This window comes from Syngnathus leptorhynchus, chromosome 20 (genome assembly GCF_054491065.1).
Source record: "Syngnathus leptorhynchus isolate UIUO chromosome 20, UIUO_Slep, whole genome shotgun sequence".
Taxonomy (NCBI): domain Eukaryota; kingdom Metazoa; phylum Chordata; class Actinopteri; order Syngnathiformes; family Syngnathidae; genus Syngnathus; species Syngnathus leptorhynchus.
In genome coordinates, this window is record NC_141214.1 from 6874521 (window position 1) to 6899295 (window position 24775).

General features: G+C 49.8%; 2 protein-coding genes across 3 annotated transcripts; both read right to left on the reverse strand.

Annotated features, from left to right (window-relative positions):
• Positions 1 to 2814: 2814 nt before the first annotated feature.
• Positions 2815 to 7664, reverse strand: nobox (NOBOX oogenesis homeobox). 2 transcript variants are annotated; one of them, XM_085901552.1, is made up of 9 exons: positions 7493 to 7664; positions 5382 to 5842; positions 5024 to 5201; positions 4841 to 4947; positions 4414 to 4547; positions 4218 to 4339; positions 3907 to 4090; positions 3564 to 3832; positions 2815 to 3282 (listed from the first exon to the last, which is right to left on the reverse strand). In XM_085901552.1, the coding sequence occupies exons 1-9, from the start codon at positions 7536 to 7538 to the stop codon at positions 2894 to 2896; spliced, it is 1890 nt and encodes a 629-aa protein (XP_085757678.1). In that variant the 5' UTR covers positions 7539 to 7664; the 3' UTR covers positions 2815 to 2893. The 2 variants fall into 2 exon arrangements, with proteins under 2 accessions (XP_085757678.1, XP_085757679.1); XM_085901553.1 differs by lacking the exon at positions 2815 to 3282 and adding an exon at positions 3307 to 3496 and having other exon boundaries at positions 7493 to 7655.
• Positions 7665 to 8987: 1323 nt separating this feature from the next.
• On the reverse strand, positions 8988 to 23648 carry sdc3 (syndecan 3). The gene is made up of 5 exons (XM_085900639.1): positions 22902 to 23648; positions 13586 to 13676; positions 11830 to 12647; positions 10938 to 11124; positions 8988 to 10144 (listed from the first exon to the last, which is right to left on the reverse strand). The coding sequence occupies exons 1-5, from the start codon at positions 22965 to 22967 to the stop codon at positions 9978 to 9980; spliced, it is 1329 nt and encodes a 442-aa protein (XP_085756765.1). The 5' UTR covers positions 22968 to 23648; the 3' UTR covers positions 8988 to 9977.
• Positions 23649 to 24775: the final 1127 nt, after the last annotated feature.

The window sequence follows — 24775 nt, forward strand, 5'->3', positions numbered from 1 at the left end:
TGGAGTAAGGGTGCTCGGATGGAGCCAAATAAACACCAACATGAATTCCTCTTTTCTCCCAAAACACATTCAAGGGAAGTGGCGGGGGATCGACGCACACACAGAGCACTCACTGTGCACGTGTGTGAGCATGCGTGTACGTGTTTAAAAGATTCCAGTGGTGCTTTGACTTACAAATTGAAATTGTTTTGTGAACACTTGCAAATCAAGTTTGATTTGGAAAGTCTTAAAAGGACTTTTACGTGGCATGGCATCCCCCAGGGGTCTTTTCTTTTGCCCATTTGTTTTTCTCTTTTTACTGCAAAAGCAATGAAAGGAGACACCAAAGTTTATTAATAATATTAACAATCATTAAAAAAAAATTAGACTTTATTATTGTAACGGGACTGTTTTCTTTCATTATTGACTGACAAATGAAATTCCATTCGGATAATAATGACATTTTCTTCATACAACGCGTGAAAAAACGGAATTGTTTTGCAGTATTCCGACTTTTTTTTCCCTCATGCTATTGTGCCTACTGTACGTAGGCTTAATTGGACATTATGCTACGAGCTGAATTATACTCTTACATCGTGACTTTGGTTAAGTTAAGGGATTGTGGGAAAATCAGGTAATATTAGAAAATGCAATGTTACGCAAACTAGCATCTTAAAGGTAAGGACAACATGTGTTATTTCATCGATGGAATTATACAATATTGACACTTAGGAGCACATTAGTAGCAGTACAATTTGTTTTGGTACCTCATAAACTTAAGTCAATTCCACTAAGCGTGTTTAGGAAGTCTTGTGCTGGCAAAAACACATGGAGGAAAAAAAAAAAACCTGCAAGTACTAACCTCCTAAAACGTGTTTAGAGCAAAATTGCGACGGGTGGCCTCCGCCGGGAACCCCGAAGACGTAAACACAAGGAAAAAAAAAAAAACACACTTTCATCAATACATTCACATATACAGTATGTATATACACACATCAATGGGGGGGGGGGGGGGGGGGGGGGCTACATACACATGAAACAGAGAGCCCTCTTTTTACCACCAACATCCCACCACACCCTGCCCGCATTCCTCCAGCCTCCCTTTACACATTCGCACAAGCGCGCACGTACACACACAAGCCGCAATTGAGGATGCAAAACGGAGGAGGGAGACTCAAGAGTAAGAGGTCCAACATTTTCCCTATTCGAGTGAACATACGGCAAAATAAACATTAGGGTACATGCATATAGACGTGCGTGCGTTTACTTGTGTGTGTGTGTGTGTGTGTGTGTGTGTGTGTGTGTCTGTGTGTGTGTGTGTGTAATGACCAGGATGCAATGCCCCTTGAGCTGGGTTCCTGGAAAACGTGTCATCTCAGGGAGACACAACACATACGTTTGCCCACCAATGTATACATCAATACACATATTCACACACATACAGTGCGGTGGTTATGTAACACACACACACACACACACACACACACACACGAACACACGAGGATCCATCCAACGAGTTTTGGAATGAATCAAATTTTGGATTAACCGTACCTTGAGAGACTCCGTTGGGAAATTTGGAAAAGGATTTCCTCGAAACTTTTAATTTCCCTTTAGTATTTTCAGAGAATCTTTTCATAAACCAAGAATGACTGATTTCAAGTTTACTTTGTTGGGGTAATTGCTAAATAGGTCTGTCAATTGCAGTGGCTATCATCTATTGTTAAAAAAAAACAAGTTTTAATCCCGGTATTAAATATATATTTCTTTATTTATCAATGTAAGAAGTGCTGATTTCAAAAGTCTCTTTTTAACACGGATCGGGGTCTAATTTTGAACCCACTTACCGAAAAGAGGAAAACCCCAAAATATGATGAGATAATATTCCTGTAAGTCACCATTTTATGGTTATACATTTTGACAGAGAACATCAAACATAACAACGGTGCGCTGCCAGCAACCAGAAAGCAAACTGTATTCCTGGCTCACCGAATTATATATATATATTTTTTTTTTCAAAAATACCCGCTATAATCTGCACTTTGTGTTTCCTCGGATAGACGCTCATCTGTTCTTGCTTTAATTGCCACCTTCCGCCACTACGTCTAGTTGTCATATCTTTGGAACGCAAACCGTAGGAACTGCCAGCTTTGTTCCACGCTGGACAACTGCTGTGTGTGTGATGCTGCAAAGATCTGGCCACAAACAGAAACATTGAAACAAGTTTGCCTTTCTTTCAAATCTCTGTCAATGTTGATTTAGCGGGATTGGGGTAGAATCCAGCATCCCGTGCACACACGCATATTTTACTCAAGCCGTCTACCTGTATTCTATACTGGCTCTGTTCACAGCAGAGGAAGTACAGGGGGGGGGAAAAGGAGGAGGTCCTGCCTCCTGGCCGAGGCTCCGTGCATCGAGTATTGGGGAGGCTTTGTGACATGACTTCAACAAGCAGCGTTGGGCAAAGTATGGCCCACCTATCACATAAAACCCAATTCGTTCGTTAATCCGGCCCACCGATCTTTAACCTTTAATATTCACAACAAAAGTTATTTGTTGTAATCATTGCAGTATTATTGCAATGATGACATTATGACTCCAAATAATAGAGGATGATTACCATTTAGATTTTTTTACTTTCTAATGGCTTTAAAAAGCAAATGTCGACCACGGTTTCCCAGACGTGCTGTACCGAGCACAATCCACAGCGGAAAGAAACAGCGCCCTCTAGCAGGCAGTCATCTTCAATTCCTGAAACAATTGAGGCTTTTGAGGAAAATCCCGCTGGGCCCGGCCGGCCCACCAAACCCAAACTCAATGGAAACAACTCTCGGGAGAACAAGAAACACACATTTATTGAAAGCTTGTGAAACACAGCTCAAACAAACACAAATATATTATGATTACACAAACACGCTCAAAAGTCAATGGGGGAGAACTCGTGCTGGAAGTGGCTGTGAATTACTCGCAGGCTGTCGTACTCAATCTTGACAGAGGAAGGCGCCAGAGGGCTGTGAAGGGAGCCGGGGCTGGCCTGTGAGGGGAGCAGAGGTGCCACCGCCCCCCTAGTCGTGCCCTCGGCCCTGAGGCGAGACGGCTGCAGGGTGGACACGGGCGGCAGGGCATTGGGGCCGCCGCGCGTGTACGGACGCGAGAAGCATGGCGGCACGCCGCCGGAGGAGGACGACGGCATCTGGAAGTCCCGAGCGACAGCAAATCCCGACGCATAATTGGGAGCCATCTGGCGAACACTAGGCTGGGCGTACATATTAGCCCAAGGATACGACTGGCAGGACGTCATGCCACCTGCACGCAAACACGGAAAATGCCGGGGTTGACTTTTGCCCCCCCCAAAATTCTGTTCCTTTTATCCCTGCGTTCAAAAAAATCGGTGAAAAACGAACATCCACAAAAGAGTTTTGCAGTTACACAGCGATGCCACAAGGTGATGACAAAGCGCTTCAGATGACCATAAAGCAGCAACCATCTAGCATGTCCAAAACTGCACTTTTCAGTGTTCCTAAAAAACAAGAAAATGAACTTGTGCCTAGGCCAACGGCATTGAGGATAAACCGAATGAAACTCACCGTGGCCGGTGGGCTTGAGCAGGATCGGTCCGCCGCCCTGCGACTGCACGTAGTTGGTGCTTGCTGCGCTGCCAAATGTGAAGTAGGAAGCGGCCATGGTGTCCGGGTTGGGGGTGAGGTAGGGGGAGGGGGTGAGGAAGGCCATGTGGGCGGGCAGGGACGCAGAGGTCGCATGTCCGGGCGGGTACGGGGTGGTCTGCAGCTGGAAGGGCAGCTGAGCGCTACTCTGATGGCTCGGCACAAGATAGTCGCCCAAGTTCAACGCACAACTGAAAGCAACACACAGAAAATTCTGATGTTCTACCATTGGGTGCGTGCGTGTGCGTGCGTGCGTTGCGCTGACCTGCTGTCTGTCTGCAGAGAGTGTCCCAAGGCGGCTCCGTCGTCCACAAAGAGAGGCGGCCGTGGCGGTGTTTCCAGGTTGAAGTTGGCGGCGGGGAGGTGGGGGAGGCTAGCTCGCCTCAGGGGGGGAGGGCTGTGCATGGAGCAGGGGCGCGACTCGGGCTGCTCTCTCATTTCCGACTGACCTTGGAGATGAAACAACAGAGCCGTGAAGGCCGTCGGCGGCTGGTTTGCGTGCCTCCGCCGTCATTTCTATGCAAACATTAGCGGACAGCTCTAAAGCAAAACTGGGAGTGGCTCGGGCTAATCTACTTGGACTGGTCGCCAGCAGCTGGCTGAAGGAGGGCCCGGTGTGTGTGGAGAAAGGCGGCACCGGTGTCTCCAGCGTTGGCATCATGGTGCCGACGAAGAACCCGGGCGCGGACGGCACTTGGCTGAAAAGCGGGCGAGGGGTCATTTGGCTGAGCGTGGTCTCGGACGAGGAAAAGGTCAGCCCAGGCATGCTCACCTGCCGGCGGCCATGTTGGGCACGGCGGGGAGTTGGGCAGGGCTCCAACCGCCCCTACCATGTTGCCCTTCCCCTCGATTGGACAGCAAGCGTTCCACTTTGCGCCACTTGGCTCGGCGGTTCTGGAACCACACCTGACACGACAGCATGGGAGAGAAACTACATCCAGAAAATGAAAATCTTTTTAATTGTCACGAGAAGATTTACGAGACTGGACATGAAAAGGACGGAAGCATTCGGAAAAAGACAGGACGGGCCCAGACATGATCAATAGAGACATGTGCACGACTGGAAGGACAAGAGAGGAATGGAAAAGACTTGGACTGGACCCGATCAGATGGGACAGAAGTAACTGCTCCGTCCCTACAGTCTCGCAATGATTCTACGGACGCTTGGAACACAGCGAGGGAGGGGCGAGCAGGCACACCATAATCCTCTGAGGTGTGACGCCGACTGATGCGGCGATACCGTTCCTCTTCTCTGCATCGGGGTAGTGGTCCTCCTGGAAGAAGGCCTCCAAATGCTTCAACTGACCTGCGCACACGCGTGTCAGCGAGCATCAGACTACACCCACCGACGGCCAATCAGGAAGGAGCAACGCGGCTCTCACTGCTGCTGTAAAGCGTCCTTGTCTTCTTCTTAGGCGGTGGTGGTGGCGGCGGCGGCGGCGGAGGAACCAGGCAGCTTTCCCCGCTCTCCATCCCGCAAAGCTCCGGGAAGTAGGTGCCCCGGCCTCGAACCCGGGCGGCGTAGCGGAAGGAGCGTCGGGTGGCGCACACCTGCGTGATCTGATACAAAAAGACGGACAAGGGAATGGAAATGTTCTGGCTGATTCCTCTTGAGAGTTTGAGTGGGTCTAGTCTTGACAAGCGTGCCCATCAAATTTCATGTTACTGAGTCAATCTGGATTTTTGGACTCCCGTGCTTTGACCTGGGCTAAATTGGAACACGTCTTAACGATGGCTCACCTCGAGCGGCTCCAGGCCGTGCTGGGCCGCAGTTTGCGGTAAAGAGGGGGCAGGTGGCCTCTTAGTAGCGGCGGGGCGGATGAGGACTTGGTTCTGAGACAACTGCACCACTGGTACGGGATCGGACAGAGCCGACCCGCCGCAGCCGAGGTAGAGAGGCTCGGTCAGGTCACGGGTCGGTCCGAGTCCGACGAGGGGCTCCGTCAGAGTCGAGTTCCCCGCTTGGGCTTTGTCCTCCACCGCGTCCTCCTGTCCTTTTCCGTTCTTCATTGGGGTGGAAGTGGTCTTGTGCTCGGGACTCTCGTGGTCTGCCCGAGTGACGTTTTTGCCATCCTGGTCTTCCTGCGGTGCTCCCTGACTAGTTTCCTCTTTCTCCTCCCCATCTTGTTCATCCCTTGCTTTTTCTTCTCCTGCCTGGCAACCTTTAGTTTGCAGCTCCTTGCAGAGGAGACTCTGACAGCCTGGAAGAAACAAGTGAGGCAGGAAGCACTCCGGCCCACTGAGCATCATCACCATCAAAAATCTTGCTTGAGTTCTCAAAATATACAGTAATCCCTGGCTACATCACGGTTCATTTATCGCGGCTTCAGTACATTGTGGATTTTTTCCACCCAAAAAAGAAAATCAAAAATTCTAAAGTTCTAAATTGAGGAATTATGGCACTAAAGTTGACCGCACACCAGCAGAAGGCAGGGAATGCCCACACAATTGCAATACACTGCACACTTGTATCTTGTTATTGATACCTTTTTGTTTGATTTGGATTTTTACTGATTTCAATTCTAATCAACTGTTTTTAATGTTTTTTTTAACTGTGATTTGATGCTTTTAAATCTTTTTCTTTGATGCCTTTCATGTTTTGTGCGAAGCACTTTGGATTGGCTTATTGGTGAAAAGTGCTATACAAATAAACTTGCCTTGCCTTATATTAAATGTTCGATAAACATATTTACAGTATTGTACCTTGTTATAAAAATAAGAGTTCTAAAAACATTTACAGTATGTACAATTGTACCTTGTCATAAAAAGTTATTAATAGTTCTAAAAACATATTGACAGTATGTACACTTTAGCTACATCTACATATGACACACACATTTATATTATTTATAATTATTTTCTGTATGTCATTTATACTATTAATATAGTATTTATATGTTTGAAACTATTAATGTCCTGATAACATATGCACTTATATGGTTTAATATACATTTCTTGATACACCAAAAAATGTATGTATGTTAAAAAAATTTCACATATCGCGGGTGGTCTTGGGATTAATGTATGTCACGCTTGTTTACGACACGATAACGTTTCTGTCGGCCTTATTAACAGTGGAGCAAAGCAGTTGGATTAAGTTACGAGAACTTTTCATGAACTTTATGTTGACAAAAAGCTGATTAATAAATGATTCTAAATATAACAGACGGAAAGCAATTTAAGTAACGGGAGGGACTTCATTAATGAGTGTCCCAGGTGTCCAGCCCACTGTTAATTATTAGCTCGGCCGGCTAACTAGCACAGTGTGCTCCCCTTCGATTCGAAACATCAGGTCGCTGAGGTTAATTAGACACTTTTGGCATCTTCAAGTTGGACTCGAACCTGGTCATGATAGTAATCGTAAACTTTCTAATCGCTAAATTAAATTGAACACTTTTTCACGCACACCTGTTTTTTTAGACTTCCTCTGAGAAACTTCGGGTGTCTGGGCGCCATGCTGGGTGGAGGCTTCGTCTGAGCAGATGCAGAAGAACTTTTGATTGAAACTCTTTGAGACAACTCGCGTTAAACGTCACATGAGCAGAAAGAGTGCAGCAATTTGGCAATTCGAAGCCAATTGGAGTTTGAAAAAGTGTTTCTATTGAGCACAGCTCAAGTGTTCATTTGCTATTTGTGAGCTGCAGCTGTTGTAAGATGCCTTCTAAATCAATTTAGATTGTGTTGTTTGGTATTTAAGAGGTGTGCAAGTCATAAATGGTCAAATGAAAAGACTGCGGAGTGCAACTTCGAAAAACGAAACGGCAAGCTCGTCAATGCACGAGCACTGTAGCTAGCTGAAAACCCAGATACATGAGCCTATAGTAAGAATGTGCAATTAAAGTCGGTTTTACCAAAAGGTTGACTTAAGTCTTCATCCATGTCTTCACCGAGGAACATAAGGGCCACTGTCCTTTAACGAGGCGAGTCACAAGCAAACGTGATCAATTGGCTACTTGATTGGTAATACCGGTTGTTGGTGACGTACGTGGGGCGCGGCAGCCAATCAGCGAGGGCGAAGCAACACATCATTTGCAGAAACTTGTTTCGAATTCTGTCAAATAAGCCACAAATTTGGCACAAAAACAGGCGGCATGTTAATTTGTTCCATTCACAATGAGCCGATTAAACACTTATATGCACTACCACAGTCGGCCATCAGGCGGCGTGGTAGTGCATATAAGTGTTTAAAATGCTCCCGTGCGTTTCTATGGGGAGGAATCAACATCACTCCAAAATCAGCAGTGTGCTGATACATATTTGTCGTGAAGTCACTTATCTGACAAAATGTGCACTTGCATTTGTCAAATGTAGCTGGAGTTGAACTTGAAGTCCATGCACAATAAAGTACCTCATTGTACCTATAAACGTGGGGGGAAATGACAAAATGGACGTTTCTGTGTAAAGAAAGACAAGTATAGTTGTTGTTTTTTTTCTAGCCAATCAGGTCTTTTATTTGGAACAGAGGCAGATTAGTGACAGGGCGACAGTGACGCGGTGGGTGGATGGGGGCTAGAGTGCCCCCATCCACCAGCACACTCACGCAGCCAATGACTCGAAGAACTCAGCCTTAAAAAAATGCAAATGTATAAAAACCAGGAATGAGAAGAGCAAACGTACAAGTCGCCTCCACTTACGCGCGCGCGCACGCACGCAAGCAAGCAAGCACGCATACTTGGCTACAAACGCGCGCACGCTTGGAGACAGAGTCACTTTAGAAAAAACAACACGTGTTCCACATCATTGCTGCGGACAGGCCCTGCATATGCGTGCGCGTGTGTTAGAGACATTCGGTTGGGAGCGAGCAAACACACAAGGGCGCGCGCGCACACACGCTTGCAAGTGGTGGCTTCAAATGAAGTGCTCTTTCACGCACATGCAAGTGACACAAAATCGACTCCGCACATATCTCTCTCGTCACAATTTCTGACACACGCAGACACACACACACTGTATTTGAAGACGAACTGTTCACGCGCGCGCCCACGCACGCAACAAAGTGTCACCTGTTTGTGGAAGAGCGTGAGAACAGCTGGATGAGGGTAACACACACCTCTCACACACGAATATTGTTTGGACTCCCATGCACGTTTTGTTTATCTACAGTACTGAGTATAAGAAGCTACACTGGCGTGGTTACAATCTCTTAGATAGAATGAACCCCCCCCCCCCCCCCCACACGCCTTCAAAACCCAAAGCTGACCCAGCTCCTTCTCCTCCTCTGCAGGTAAATAAAAATCATGCAAAGGGCGGCACGGGTGCAAAAGTAACTGATGGCTAAAACCAAGAGAGAAGAAATGGGCCGATGGAGAGCCGGGACAGTGTGATTCATCCACAGTATTGCATTACACGCGCGCGTGTGTGTGTGTGTGTGTGTGTGTGTGTGTGTGTGTGTGTGTGTGTGTGTGTGTGTGAATGTGTGTGTCTATCTCGGGGCAGGAAGTAGGAAATCAACACAAGTATTGGGACACAAAGATTGGACAAGGTTGGGAAAGGAAGTTGCAATGGAAAAAAGAATTGGCACACAAACTATACGGAGAGTAAATGAAACATTTGGAAATCAAGTATTGGGCTAGTAAATGAACATAAACACAAATACTTGGATCAGAAGTTGACCAAAAAAAAAGGGAGCCCCGTGTGTGTGTGTGTTTGTGTGTGTGTGTGACCAGAGCACAGCTCATCTGAAGTGATGACAGATAAATTAAAAAAAAAAAAAATCATGCAGATGATTAGTGATGGCATCAAAGTAAAACGCTGATATTTACATATAAACTTTTTTTTTTTTTGGAAACAGCTAAATACACACGGTCTTGTTTCAGTAATATTATCAATACAGCTTTGTTATTATTATTGTCATGATCATAATTGAAGCATCCAGGCCAAACGATTCTCATCGTATTCTTATCATCCGTCGCGAGTCTTTGTACACGTCTCGTAGCCGGCTTCCTCCTCTCTCGTCTCCTCGCACATTTGGCTTCAAGAGTACCATTTTGTTTTTAGACGCCGTCACAAACAAACGTGTTTAGTTTTGATGTTTTTCTTACAAAATAATCCGCGTTGTCACATACAGAACGAGAGAATATTAAGAACAACATTGAAAAAAAAAAAAGGTGGTTGTCTTTTTTTTTTTTTTTAAAGAATATTTTTGCTTTCTTATTTTTTTTTTTTTCAGTCCCCTTTTTCCATACTTTCATTGAAAAGAAAGTTCCAAGTCCGCAAAAAGGCGCTCTTGTGGTTGGCAGAAGAAAGGAAGAGAGAGAGAGAGAGAGAGAGAGAGACGGTGGGGCGTTTTGAAGGGGGAGGAGGTTTGCTCATGGCGGCGGTGGCGGCGTATTTGCGTTACGCGTAAAACTCCTCCTGCTTGTCGGGTTTCTGGTAGGTGACGGTGGCCTGCTTGGGCTCCTCCAGCGTGTAGCTGCCCTCGTCCTTCTTCTTCATGCGGTATACCAGCAGCATGACCAGGAAGGCGGCAAACAGGGCGCCCACCACGCCGCCCACGATGACCGCTGGCCACACACACACACACAGATCGAGTGTATTTGATCAATATTTGGACAAGGCATAAAAGCAAAACAAAAGTATTGGGACACAAGGCTGTCACACCTACAGGAAGTGCGGCTGAACAAATGTATTGGGACACTTGGCCTTTACATGTATAGGTCGAAAGTGAGGCAACCGCTTCCGCTTGACGGCATGTGATCGCCTCACCCGCGCCAGCGAAAGCAAAAAGGTTGTGTGCGAGCTTTTGCCTCCGCTTAGCACATGGGCAAGATGGCCGCCACGATGCAGCGCACCGGCCCTGCTTAGACCGTGCCTTAGCTTCTTTTGTTTTGAAGGTTTGTCTACATTTTGGGATCATCGTGTTCCAAGCACAAGCGGGGAGGACAAGCCAAGAAGACACTTGCACAATCTAGTCTAGTCTAGTCTAGTCTAGTCTAGTCTAGTCTAGTCTAGTGTCAAGTCTGTTGCCTCCTGCTCTTTACCAGTGACCAGGAAATCTGCAAAAACCACAGCCAGCAGTCCACCAATCAGAATGGCTGCAAGAGACAGAGAGGTCAGACGGCTACCTGGGGACAAAAGCTCTTGGGGACTTGGATTGGGGAGGGCAGGGGGGGTGGAAGCGGACCGAGCCAGGTGGCAACTGGGAGCTAGAAAGCCACGTTCCACTTCAGGTTGCAAGGTGAACAACAAAGGGGAGGACTGTCCTGTCTGTTTCAATTGCACAAAATGGCTGACATTTTGCTGCTCTCCTCACGATTTGCTAAGTGGCCGAGGAGCCCAAAGCGCGCCGATACCAACCTATCAAGACTTCCTTTCTTTCCAGGATGTTCTTCTGCGGGAGCTGCGCGGCCGAGCTGCCGCCATCCACCGTGTTGCCCGCCAGATCGGGTTCTTCTGGCACCAAGCCGCGGCCCAGGTCGTTGCGCTGGTCCTCGCTCATCTCAAAGTCGCCGCTGGGCCCCGCGGCCGCCAGCTCGTTGTTGCCCTGCCGAAATAAAGTCGCTGGTCGTCATTTGAGGATTGGCCGGGAAAAGATGCGGGCTGCTGGCAGCTTGAACGTTGTCGCCGTTCCAGATCGGACTAAACGCCTTTCGTTTTCCATCACAGCTGCCCGTGTGACCACATGTGGTTATCTCGGGCAGGAAGAGCCATTGTGGTGTTGTGAATGCCATCGCAACCATCAAAGTCACTTATGAAACGTGGCTGCTGTTAAGGTGCCACTATGTGTGTGTGTGTGTGTGTGTGCACGTGTGTGTGTGTGTGTGTGTGTGTGTGTGTGTGTGTGTGTGCACGCTCCCTTTTGGGCCAGGCCGACCGCGCACAGCTGGCGGATTTGTGTAATGACAGAGGCGCGTCGACATGAAACTCTATCCTGAAATACATACAAGTAGAAATTTGAGGTGTTCCGGGAGCTCCCCAAATGTTCCTCGGACGCCCAAAGGAAAGATTTTTTTTTTTTTTGTGACTTTTCTTTTTTTTGTCCAAAAATAGAAACATTTTTAGATCTGGATGATTTTTGGATGACATGGAATATTCTCACAAAAAAATGATTTTTATATTTATATAAATGAACCAAAAATAACAGAATCCTGAGGGGATGGGAAAAAAAACTTGCTTGTAACTTGCACATCAAATAAAAACCATGCAACCAAAAAGAATGATCCGGAGGTAATTGTTTGAAATGTCTTACCTGTGTGCTGGCTGTAGGCTGCGGTAGGCGTGTGCTTCTCTCCGTGGGCGTTCTCACCGTGGTGGGCGTCCTCAGCGTGGTGGTCGCCGCCGGGACCCTGGGCCTGAAGGAGAACCGGGTTTTGAGGGTGCTGGTGGGCGGGGCAGCAGTGGTGGTGGCGGCGGCGGTGGGCTCCTCCGTGGTCGGCACGTCCTCCTCTGTAGTGAGGTCCACGTCTGACGTGGGTTCTGGTGATAGATACACGTCCTCCTCTTCTTCTTCTTTAGGCGTTGTCACCGTGGCGACGGGTGCTGAGGATTTGGGGGCGGCGGTGGTCTGGGCGGCGGCGGCCCGTATGCGTTCCAGCTCTCTCTCCCGCTCCCGCTGGCGCTCTCGTTCCCGTTCGCGCTCCCGCTCTCTCTCCCGCTCCCGCTGGCGCTCCATCTCTCGAACCCGCTCGCGCTCCCGTTCCCGCTCGCGCTCCCTCTCCAGCTGCTTCTCCTTCTCCAACTCCAGTTCCCAGAAGGCGCCGCTCTCGCCATCCGCTTCCGTCGGCAGGAGGGTGGAGGCGGCGGAAGAAGCGGCGACGCCGGTGGCGGCGGTGGAAGCGCCGGTCGTAAGGACGCCGGTCGTAAGGACGCCGGTCGTAAGGACGCCGGTCGTAAGGACGCCGGTCGTAAGGACGCCGGTCATAGCCGTGACGGTGGGGTCGGCGCTGGGCTCGGCCGCGGGTGCGGCTGAGGGGGCGGGGCTTGTGGCCTGGGTGGTGGACTGGGGAACAGGATCCTCCGTGGTGGAAGATAGCGATACGGGCGTCGGCCTCACACCGATGTTGGGAACTGGAACAGAGAGCGGAAGATTTGAATGCAACTTTTTTGTCGAGGCCAGCGTTTTGCTCATTTCAAACCCCAGTTGTGAGGAGAAATAAACTGTCCGCAGCTTTGTTCTTAACACTCGGGTAGTTTCCCGCGATGACCGCAGCGTGAAGCACAAGTGTGACGATGAAACAAGATTCATTTTCCTGGTGTAGCTTTCATTGCATTTGAGCGGCGCTTGAAAGAGGAGCAAATTGAATGTGGGCTCACAAAGGCACGTGGGCAGGAGAGGATATTACAAAACGCCGTCCCACAATGGAGACCCTGTCCAAAAGCGAGATGAGCCGCCGCTACCTACCGGCTGATCCGTATCAACGCCGGTGGACTTCCAGCAATTTTCCAGGCAGCGGTTTGGGCTCTCATTACCTGCACTGAGTCGAGTGCGTTTTGGTTGGTTGGCGCTCCAACAAGACGCCAAAAAAAAGGGCTAAGCCGATTATGCCCGTCAAGCTTTTTTAGTCATCATTGTGCAAAGTCAAATTTCAAAGATGCCGGAACGCCAGAAAAAGAACAAGAGTGCAAACCTCCAGCAGGGGAGACAAAACAGAGAAGTACTTTTCACACGGCTGTCGTTTACATTGTTTCCAAATGCAATCTGGATCAGATCCAAATGAAAATTTCCATTGGTTGGGCGGCCAGCATGGTCTGTTTGTGGGCGCTGACCAGAACATCAGGCCCAATTACAGCAATGCGCTTTGGACTAAGCGGCTAACTGCGACGCACGCCAGACAACACGCACCCACCGGGCTGGTCCGGCGTGACGCTCTCATCTGTGTGGACTTTAATCTGATTAGCGCAAACAAGATCTTGGGGAGGAGATCAACTTTGTGTGAATGTGGCTACGAGATGGGTCGGCAGAGTGACACACACACACACACACACAAACGCACACACACACTCACATCCGGAGCCGGATCCCGAGTAGAGGTCCTCGTCATCGTAAAAGTCGTCCGCCGTCGAGCCCTCGTCATCGACCAACGACCATGTTTGTCCCTGCGTGAGAGAAAAGCAGAAAAATGTGATTGGAGGCAAGATGGCGGTCGTAAGATGGCGCTCGCAAGATGGCGGCCGCTTGGTGACGCAAGCCGACATCATTGCGCAATCTGCCTTGACAGCAAGGCGGGGTGATGATGCTGTGCAGTGTTGTCGCTTGATTTGGCCTCTTTACACACAAACCTTTCTGATCATTTATCTGCTAATGAGCTGAAAAAGTGGCAAAAAAAAAACCCAAAGAGGCGCTGCCGCGTTTAGCCGGAGGTGCTGGAAAACTCAATCGGATGTGACCAAAGCGCTTTTTTTTTTTTTATCTCCCCAGCAAATCTAAATCTCTTCCTGGGGTTGCTAGTGGTGGTTGAAGGAGGGGTTGGTGGGGGCTAGCTTGTGTAATGCTAATTGTGCCAAGATGAAAACGGAGGAGAGGCGTCTCCTCCCCGCCTGCCGGTTCCAGACGCAGGAAACCCGATGCCTTTAAAAGCCAATAAAGCCGTAATGGACGCTGGAAACTCGAGCGCCCCCGCCCTCCCCTCCAGCATGTCTGGGCTTGGTGCACCTTTTGGGAAGAGGTGCGCTCGCTTTGTGCACGTAGGTGTGAGTCTGCGAGAGACTTCTCCTTTTATATTTTTAACCCGATGCCCTGCCTAATCCCCCCCCCCCCGTTACCTCGTGTGTGCCATTCAAAGATTTGACAATGAGCGCCGTTGCTATGGGCAACATTTGCCTTCCACGAAGAATCTCGTCATTTTTGGGGGGGTGAGATGCCAGGCTGGGGAAACCGGTTGTGCGCACACACATACACAAAGACAACCCCCAAAAGGTGTTGCATAACATCAAAACAAGCACAGAATCCGCTTGACGCTAGCCCCCCTTAACCCCCCCCCCCCTTGACACAGTGCATCCCCCATACTTGCCCCACTTTCCTTTCATCTGGACACAGCGTGGCTTTAAAAATACGTACTAAAAAAAACTCGCTCCCCTCCCCCCCCCTCCAGGCAGGTCCAGAAGTCACCCCCCTGGGGGGGCCCCCTTTTTTAATACACATTTAACACACACACACACACACACACACACACACACATCTAAATCCAGGCCATATGGCGGCTGAGAGTCTCTCCAGTCTATTTTCAGAGTTGGATGCAGACTGTGTTTAAACGTGAGCATGCCCCCCCCCCCCCCCCCCTTCCACACACCCGTTTAAAAGCACGATGTCATCACACTGTGTCCCAGCATGTTCAATTTATGAGTTGATATTGTGGTGTAAATTCACAGTGTGCCACAGAGCAATGCGTCACTGCATCTAATTACAGCCTGTGTGTTACGCTGGCTCTAATGACAGCTTTTCATTGTGGTGTGTGTGTGTGTGTCTGTGTGTGTGAGTGTGCAGCAAGGCTATATGTGTGGCTTTTTTTTCTCCTCAACGTGATCGAGCTGAGTGGGACCAGGCAGCGCTGCATTTTGGCGAGCTATAAACAGCCCCGCGCCGCATAGCTAACCGACCGCTACGAGACGACACTGGCTCTCCCACACCGCACCGATAAAACCCAGTGGGGGGGAGGGAGGGGGGCAGGGGGGGCAGGGGGTTGCCGTCATCTGCTCTGCCCTCGATTTTGCTACCGCCGCCACCGCTCGCAAAAAAAAAAAAAAAAGCCTTCCCATCTGAAAGGCACTTTTTCCCCAAGGTCAATTGGAAAAAAAAATAAACGATACACTTTATTAGGCACAGCAAAATGACATGACGATGCATGACTTGACATTATTGACACGCAATGAGCGAGCTTTTGTTGAAGCCCGGGCTGGCCCAGCTTGCGAAGCACAGGTGCGTCCGCCGAGGCGTCGGTAAAGCCATCTGGAGCGCCCGCGACCTCTACCGCTCTTTTTACACAAACATTTTTACACCTCGGCGGCGACGGCATTTGGCGAAAAGGCAACCATCCCGCTCGTGACTCATTTGATTCACCTTCTGAGCGGGGGAGAAAAAAAAAAAGCCAAAACGTTCAAGCAAAGCAAAGCTGCCTGCCTGACAATTGCCAGTTTGTTTGTGTTACGCAAGAAGAGAAGTGTTGCGTAGCGTTCCAATTTGACGAGCGTTTTTCTTGAAACTGAGATACCTCGTGCGCGTCTTCAAACACATCCCTCGTGGACACGTGGGATGAAAATCAAGGTGAAAAGCTCGACGGCTTTGACGGCCTAAAACCTTTTTGGCGGTCTGGGAAAGCTCTCGACGTGTCGTTTTTTTTGGGGGGGGGGGCGGGGTCCGAGAACAAAATGACGATGACCCTGAAGCGAGCGGCTAATCAAAAGTTCACGTGGAGTTGAGGCGGCGCATTTCTAATACGGCTGCCCACCCACGCCTCGTAAAGAGCTTGCTGATTCACGCCGGGCTGCTGCGTCGGCTCTTCTTCGCAAAACGCCCGAGCGCCCGCGTTGTGAAGGGCCGGCGGAGCCTCCCGAGAAAATAAACGCCGCCTGTTTATTGTCGCTAGAGCTCCCATCTTGCGTTTTTTTTTTTCCCCCCTGCAGTAAATCCCTGAACCAATCAGCGGTGACCTCCACTCTGCCTCCATCTCCACGCTCCGTCTCACCGCTCGCTAACTGGACGACGGCAGGCCCGAGAGCGCTTGCGAGTGCACCAGTAGGTTAGCGGGTGACAGCCTTGTTAACATCTTGAGCGGAGATTAGCACAGATGGCGCCGCTAACACACCGCTAACGTAAACCAACACCTACAGTTCCCCAAATGGAGGCCTAGCCATGCCGAGCAAACCACAGACGGCGACTCCATCTTGGGTTTTGTTCCGTCGCTGACGACTTTGTGTGGACATTAAAGTGCACAAGAGGAAGACTTGCACTTTCACCGCAGCCCGCAAATTTTGATTCGCTGTCCAAACTCCAAGCTGTGAAGGAAACGCTAGAAGTCGGCGGTGGAAGCGGCGGCGGGGGTTTGTGAGTGTGAGCTCGGGAAGAGAGAACCCGCTGTGCAGTTTTACACTCATTAGCGCTTTAAAAAATGCCTCTGGAGGACCTGATTGGAATGAGGCTATATGGTTATCTGGCACGACACGGCATCGTGTGTTTGTTTTCAGCTTTCCACCCGAGTGTTGGTAAACAAGCTCGTGTGCGAGAGCCAGAAAACCAACGCGACATATTTCCCGTCAATCAAAGTCGGCAGAACCGAGTTCCGCTTCGACGACTTGCAAAAATGATCTGGAAACAGGGAGCGGGGGACAAGCTAGCACGCAGTCACCTTGAAAATGACGTCATCAGACTTCAAGTAGCGACACGTTGGACTCCCAAATGTTCAAAACGTCTTGTCAGCTTTGATCTGCATTTCAAAAAAAAGCCATACTGCTAGCATAAACTCCCACACACTACACAAACATGGCACCTTTAACATCTTCACGGTCCAAAACGCAATCTGCTCTTCAGCCCTAAAGGATGTTAGCGTGTTAGCTCATAGCATGCAGCTGCATAATGAAGCCGCATGCAGACTAGGTTGGGTGGGGCGAGGCGAGGGGTCAGGGGTGGGTGGGGTGGGGGGGGGGGGGGGGACACGTGACTCTCGAGAGGCACATCAGCTGGCTGGGAAGCGCGTAACGGAGTTGAGCTGCGAGGACACACCACACGCATTCATAGAGGCACTGGTGTGCTCTGGTCCGACACGAAGTTGTGATTGTTGGGGGGTCGTGCAGATGCCCGTAGCAGCCAGCTGTTACACTAATCTGACAATCCAACGGGATTAAGCGGGTACACACACACACTGTCATAACGTGCACAAGCGTACGTTCACGGAATCGAGTTAAGAGTATCGGGTGCGGGCCTATCGGCGTGTTTTTACATGACCTAGGGCCTTACAATAAGGCAGTAAATAATGAAGAAAAAAAAAAAAGACTCTCCTCAACTGGCTTGTCCTCATCTGGAGAGAGCGGCACACCCAGCACCGCCTCATCTTCCATTATGGATGGCTTTATGAAACATGCAAGTCGAGCGCAGGCAAGCGCGTGAGCCACTCAACGGAAGCTTCGGCATTCCTTAGCTGGACAACAAGCGCAAATGCTGGAATTGAGTTAGCGTGCTTGTTTGTGTGTTTGTGCAGCCGCTTTGAAACTGCATCATGTGCCGTTTTGTGTGTGTTTCTATAAAGGTGGGATTGCTGCAGTTAGCGTTGCTGCTAGCCAGCTTGTGGGTCATTGGAAAAGCCCAAGGCAGATTTATGCCCGTGTGTGTGTGTGTTGGCTGAATGATGTGCTTGGTGCCAGGAGCAGCGGGAGGGCGTGGCGCCTGCGGCCGCAACTTTTCTCCCGTTTCTAAGGAACTTTTCAAAGGGGGCTGAAAAATGTGTCTGCTCCCCCCCTGCAAAGCCTTCATGCCTTTGTGTTGCTGGGGAGAGGGAGGGGGGGGGGAGGTGCCCGAGGCACTCCGGGGCAGGTTAATCGATGCATTCTCCCAATCGAAAATGTGAAGGAGGAAGCTGAATGGCGTTGAGTCACAAGGCGGCCTGTGCGCGCGCTCGTGCTCGCCAAGCGCTAGCGCTGGTGTAATTACAGATTGTGTAATTAGGCTCATGACTGTCATGCGCCTTTGCGGGGCAGAGGATGAGGCAGGATGAAGAAGAAGACAAGAAAGGAGAAAAAAAGGAGCAACCCAATTGCTCCTGACCCGGACAGGGTCCCTGGGCCCGCAGGCCGACGCCGACTTTCAGCATGTTCCAGCTTTGACTTTCTTTAATTGGGTAAAACAAGTTGCGTGGCGCCAGGCTACCTTTTCTTTCTACGCGTAGAGACGAAGGTAGAGAAGAAGACGAGAAGCCGAGGAAGACCGAGACGAGGACAAAGACAAACAAGGCGAGCTGACGAGGACGAAGCCAAAGTTTGTCATCTTCGCCGGCGGGTGTAGAAATCTTTCAATCTCGCGCCGCAAGCTCGTCCTCCTCTCACACGGCTCGGCTCCACGATTGCGTCTGACCTCAATCCCCTTTCATCCATCTCGGCCGTGGATCTAATCGCCCGGCTCGCACCTTGAGCAGCCGCCGCGATGGCTAATCGCTTCCGCGGGAAACCCGGCCGACCGATTCCATCGGCGAACTCGCTTTTGACGGCCAGAAGAGAAACTGTGAGCAAATCCGGACTGTGCCAGCTAAGCTAACGTGGCTAAAGCACAACAAAAGGAGTCATTTGGCTTTCTCCAAGCAGCTGTGACAACGCAATCATGAAGACTAGCCATGCAAATAATCGTCCTCGACAATTGCCGTTTGTTAATGACGCTCATTAATTTGTGCCGATTTTGAAATTAACGAGCTGCCCCCCCCACACACACACACACACACAGCGGCCGTCATGCTCGCCTCTTTACTGAACTGTCAATCTAATGCTCTCAATCACAGACACTCACTTTTGCTCTCACACAAACACGGCGGCGACTTGAACAATACACAGGAGGACGGACGAGCATGCTCGCCCAGTGTCAGTCAACATCTCTGCGGGCTTCAGATTATAGCTCAACCACAACTGTTGGAATGAAAGATTAGGGAATGAATCACCTGCTGCTCTGGCAAGTCTGTGTGTGTGTGTTGTGTGTGAGTGTGTGTGTGTGTGTGTGTGTGTTGGGAAAGACAACGTGCTGCAAGCATCGACAAGCATCGACAAACTCAGGCAGCTCGTTACCTTGTTCACACCGCGGATGCCTTTGAAAAGGCTTTTCAAGCGGCAGGGGTCAAAGGTCACGAACGCATACACACACGCGCACACACACACACACGTACACACACACAGTGGGTGGCTGGCGCGTCAACGCCTACGTTTAATTGGATCAATGCTCATGGCCGGCCAGTAATGGAGAGGACGTGAGTAACAAGCATGCCGTTGCCAACTTCCTGTTTAGGAAAAAGGGGGGGAGGAAGAATAGATGGATGCAAAAGGAGGATGGGTGGTTGGATGGACGGACGGACAAACAGACGAATAGATGGAAAGAAAAAGACAGATGCAGGGGAGACGTTTCCGCTATGAGCTTGTGACCTGGTTCACTCCTCCGTCTGCTGAATAATTCAAACGCACATGCAGTCACATGTCATGCACACACACACACACACACACAAGTCATGCGCACACAGACACACACATGCACGTCGCCTTGTCTGTGTGCGCATTTCCTGGCAAACAAACACACACATCTGGATAAAAGCGCCAATGAGAAACAACACACTCGACATCCTGTGTGTGTCGTGTAACCGGGTGACCGACAAGACACACACACACACACACGAATAAACACTGTAGCATCTCAGGAAGAAAAAAACCCTTGAGCCCGGTGCAACACAACTGCACGTACACACACTCGCATGACGTCTCCAACACAAAAGAAGCCATTCTGAGTTCCGCAATTGGGAAATTCCAAAAGATATTTGGTGGAGCTCAAGTCACAGATAACCACATAAAAGTTGCATTTAATCGAAGCCTACATTGGGGTAATTTGTTGTGTGAACATTTTTATTTTATTTTTTTAAATGAACAGCAAAGCGGGGCCATCCGGAGCGCAGAGAATTGGAGCGCGAGTGCCGTGACAGAGGTGGTTGCCATGGCGACGGAGAGCAGGTACCGCCGGCTCGCGCCCTCGCTTGTCCCTCGGGAACAAGCGGTGGAAGCCGCTTCGTCCCCACCGACACCGACACCCTCACCCACCAATTTTCGCACTGTCTACTCGTTTTCGCGGGAACGTTTGGGAGAAACACGCCCTCTCGTCTCCACGCTTGCCGTTGACTTAATTCCATCCTTCCTTCCACTCCCCTCATTATCTTCCTCTTTCCCTTTTTCCACTCCTCCTCCTCCCTTCCGCTGCCTCCATTTTCATCTCAGCCCCTCTCCGGAGAATATGTGTGTGTCTGTGCGTGTGTGTTGCGCTTCCCAATTACTGCAGGGGAGACGTGTGTATGTGTGTGTGTGTGTGTGTTTAGTATCTGCACAAGCGGCATTTCTCGACTCGATTTTAAGCAGCCTAAATGAAAGGTAAAAAAATACAGCAGCTCCAGGGTTCAACGGTCTGCCCGTGTGACTCATGGCGAGTATTAAAGACGGCACGCTATATAGCCATGTGTACAAAATAATAAGGTAATGACTGACTTTGATGTGCGTGACGACGTCGGCGCAAGCGTGCCCGCACTGGTTGTCGGCGCGGCGCAACGCGGTTGGTTTCCAACAACAACATTCCAAACACTCCCAGAGCTGCTAACAAACAAACTGAAGGAAAACCATTAGCAAAATGGCCGCCGAGACGGTTTGGGAATACTGACTCGTGTCAGCTTTGATGATGAATGGGAATTTCCCTCGGAAGAAAAAATATTCTCACGAGGCAAAATTATGTGAGTGTGCCACAGGGTGGGGTGGGGGATGGGGGGGGGGGGGGGGGGGCGTCTTTCTTCACCCTCGCTGACCTCAGGACGTCGGGAGGCCCGGATATGAACTGTGATCTCTTTCATTTCCTCCGCCCCCACCTTCACACACACACACCTGAAATACCTTTGGAGCCCCACCCTCGGGGGTCTTTTCTACCTGTGTGTGTGCTCTTCCCCCCCCCCCCCCTTGCCCGCCCGCCCGGCTTCCTGCATCAAAGTGCCTCCCGCATTCCACACTCGGCCTCCATCTCGCCTCGCTCAAGCTGCTCGCGATCTTCGCCGCCCCTTCTAGTTTTCGTAGCCACACTATGGGGGGCTTTGTCTGCTAACACGGAGAAGGGGGAGGGGTCAGGCGGGGGCGTGCAGTTTCATCGCTATGGACGGAGGGAACACGACGTCTCAGACGAGCCGGCCAGGACAAGTTGTTGGCATCGAGAGAGTCCCGGACTTTTTTTTTCCCCGCAAGGCCCACACGCTGACAGATGGACAATCGAGTCTCTCATGAAGGACACACAAACGGAGACGTGAGCACGCACACGCACGGGCATCCTTGGGACGACAACAGATGTCTGTGGGAAAATCTTGCAAAACACAGCCTCACGGACAACATAGCACAAGTTGAGATAACAGGAAGTAGCCAGAAATACATCACATGCACACACATAAACACACGCACGACTTGGACTGAAACACGCGCTTGGACATCCGCACCTGTTTAGTTCAAGTGCAGGCCAGAGCGCTCTTTGCTACGCTAACCGACTGACCCAGAAATAATCCTGACGGGTGTGCACGTGTATAAGTGACTGTTGAAGAGCCGCGTCAAAACCTTTTAGCACTTTTAAAAAAAAGACACACACACAAAAAAAAAAAATCTCTTGAGACTACACTGGCTGCTGCCTTAGACTTAAATAACGTCATGTACTAACTGCCACTGTAAAGTTGTAATGACAATATTGAAAAGTCACAAAGTGTCAAAATATTCATGCTTTTTCTTTGGCTTTTTGCAGGGAAAGGGTCATGACATCATCAGCGGCATCATTTGTTCTTTTGGACCGTTTTGCTGTTAGGATTTGCGTGCCTTTAAGAACTGTGGCTTGGACCAGGAGATGCTCCTGGTGAGTCCATCTCAGTCCGTTTCAGTCCATCAGCGAGGTATATCCATTTCTGTAGCTTCCCGTGACGTCACAAACAGAACTCCATTCAAATGTCGCTTATTTTTTACCCTTTGCTTGCCTTGCTCTGCACAATTCTGTCTTTGCACCGCGTGTTTCTCCTCCTACGTAGCCCTCAAATAAACATGGCTCCATCGGCAACGGAAGACGTGGGCGTGTTATGACGGTGGTCGAGGAGGAGATGTCGGGGTCCCGATGACATCATCCATCCACTTCCACGCTTGAAATAAAAATGTGCCGGCTACCCCACCCACTAAACTACCCAGCCCCTTTCTGCCGAATTAACGCCGAGCTGCGAAGCCGGTGACAGACGCCACAAACCGCAGAGCCCGTAATCAAGATCAATTAGAGATGACCCACTAATTACTCACTCAAGCACGTACGCGCACACGCGAATTTACGCTTTACATACTGGACACAAAGACTAAGGCGCGTGAAGAGGAGATATGGGGGTTGCTATCGAGGCCGGACAAAGGTCTGACATGTCGGTCGAGTGCAGGATTTCCTCCTTGAGATCATCACTCACTCTCATTAATAACGCATGCGCACACGCACGCGGGTCTTTAAGTGGATGGGGACGTGCGCGTGCACACAAAGGATCCAACATGGTGGCGTTAGGTAGGTAGGTAGGTGGGATTGAAGGAAGGTGTGGAGATTGCTGGACTTACCGCGGCGACGTGAGCCCGAGGCGCAGCGGCCAGCGCCAGCAGTAGCAACCCAGGCAGCAGCCTCATGCTCGCTTGAGGGGTACGCGGCCACAGCCTTCCGGTTGGTGGTAGCCGCCGCTGCCTCCTTCAAGGGGGGGTGGGGGTGGGGGGGGGTCGTCCAAGTCGTCTGGGGTCCAACTTTCAGAGCGCGCCGCCGGCTTATGTTTTCAAATCCACACGCAAAATAAAAAAAAAAAGCCAGACCAAGAAGAAGAAGGTCCCCCTCCTCTTCTCGGGTTGCAGGCCGCCTGTCTGTTCGCTCCTGATAGATTTACTGGATCGTCTCGCCTCCCTCCGGCTCTCTCTCTCTCTCTCTCGCTCGCTCGCTCACTCACTCGCTGTCTCCTCCTCCCCCCTCGCCGCTAAGAAGGCAGGATGTTCCGTATGTAGACGCCGCCTGGAACCGCGAGTCTGGCTGGAGGAGGGGGTTGGCAGGAGGTGGGGGTTCCGCGGAATAGGATTGCCCCCTGCAGCTCGAGCGGGTACCCGCAGCGGAAGTTGGAGCTCTTCCGCTTTTTCTTCTAGAGGGGCGGCTACACACCTGAGTCGTAGCGGACCGGCCCGCGCTTTTGTCCGGTAGGGTGTGCCGAGCGCACCATTCCCGTTCGAATCCTGGAAGGAGCTGTTTGTGATGTCAATTTGATTGTCGGATGCACGCCTTTTCTTAAAGCCGCCCCCCCTAGTGCTTCCAGGTCAGGTGTGTAAAACGCACCATCTAGTACGTCACGAAAATCATTTTGTGGTCGCCTAGCAACCGTGCAGGTTCTCCTGATCCATGCGCACACACACACGAACGATTTTTAAAAATAGCCCCCCACATTGAATTTTAATCTCGTGGATATCGCACTTCACTCGCCCCTGTCCATTATTTATCTAGTTATTTCACGACACTTGAGCTTATTCGTATTTATGTCTATTGCGCACCTCTACTTGAAGTTGAAATCTTGAACTTACGTTGCCTTTAGCGAGCTTTACCTTGAGTAGGCGTCATATCGAATTAAATCTAATTCAAGTTTATGCGATGGAGCAAAAAGGAATCCCCCCAGCCGCTTTATGCTTCATAGTTTGGGGAAGAAAAGTACAGGAACGCTCTTAACCAACTGGCCGAGTTGAATTAATCTTATTTTTCAGGAAACACAAATGGTGCAACCAGGGCCGAATTATGGGGGATCTGGGACCCGGAGCCTGGAGTTCACTGTGTCGCAAAAATACACGTACACTTATTACAATTGACTGCGTTACCATGTAAATGGATAGGTTGCGGATGTTTTGGATTGCTCTGTCGCCCTCTCGTGGTAAATGTCTGAAGCACACGCTTAATATATAATACGTTACGTTATAATACGTTGAAAATTGTTTGTCCCGGGCATTAAATCTAAAGTTTCCAATGTCATGAATATGGAATATATACTTACATACGTAAGTGTTGAGTTTCATTTGTTTTTGTTTCTGTGCAACCCGGAAGGCAAATGTTACATTTGTGGTACTAAACAAAATGTCATTTTATTGTTGCTGTTGGACTAATGTTTGCCCCTAACTTTGTATTTATTGTTTTATTTTCCAATTTAGATATGTCTTCAAACTATTTAAAATGCATAACCACAACACAACATTACATGAATTAAAAACTACATACATTGTAGATAAGTTTAAATGAAATGAACATTTGACACCAACTTTATCATCTGAAGGACCGCCCCGAAAAGCGCGTCAGCGTGTGCAAGAACAGGAAAGAGAAGGAATACATTATACCACCATCGTGTCACGTCTCAGAAAGAAATGGATATTGAAGCTGCAAACCTAACAAGAATAATTGTCCATTTTGCCCATGTGAA

Excerpts from the sequence above, each read along its gene's own strand:
- nobox (XM_085901552.1), bottom strand. The coding sequence starts at position 7,538 with ATGTTCCTCGGTGAAGACATGGATGAAGACTTAAGTCAACCTTTTG. Across the intron at positions 4,948-5,023 it reads AAGGACGCTTTACAGCAGCA|GTCAGTTGAAGCATTTGGAG; the intron begins GTGAGAGCCGCG and ends GCGTGTGCGCAG. Across the intron at positions 3,833-3,906 it reads TCTCTGCAGACAGACAGCAG|TTGTGCGTTGAACTTGGGCG; the intron begins GTCAGCGCAACG and ends TGTTGCTTTCAG.
- sdc3 (XM_085900639.1), bottom strand. The coding sequence starts at position 22,967 with ATGAGGCTGCTGCCTGGGTTGCTACTGCTGGCGCTGGCCGCTGCGCCT. Across the intron at positions 11,125-11,829 it reads AGCCTACAGCCAGCACACAG|GGCAACAACGAGCTGGCGGC; the intron begins GTAAGACATTTC and ends TTATTTCGGCAG. Across the intron at positions 10,145-10,937 it reads AAGAAAGGAAGTCTTGATAG|CGGTCATCGTGGGCGGCGTG; the intron begins GTTGGTATCGGC and ends GTGTGTGGCCAG.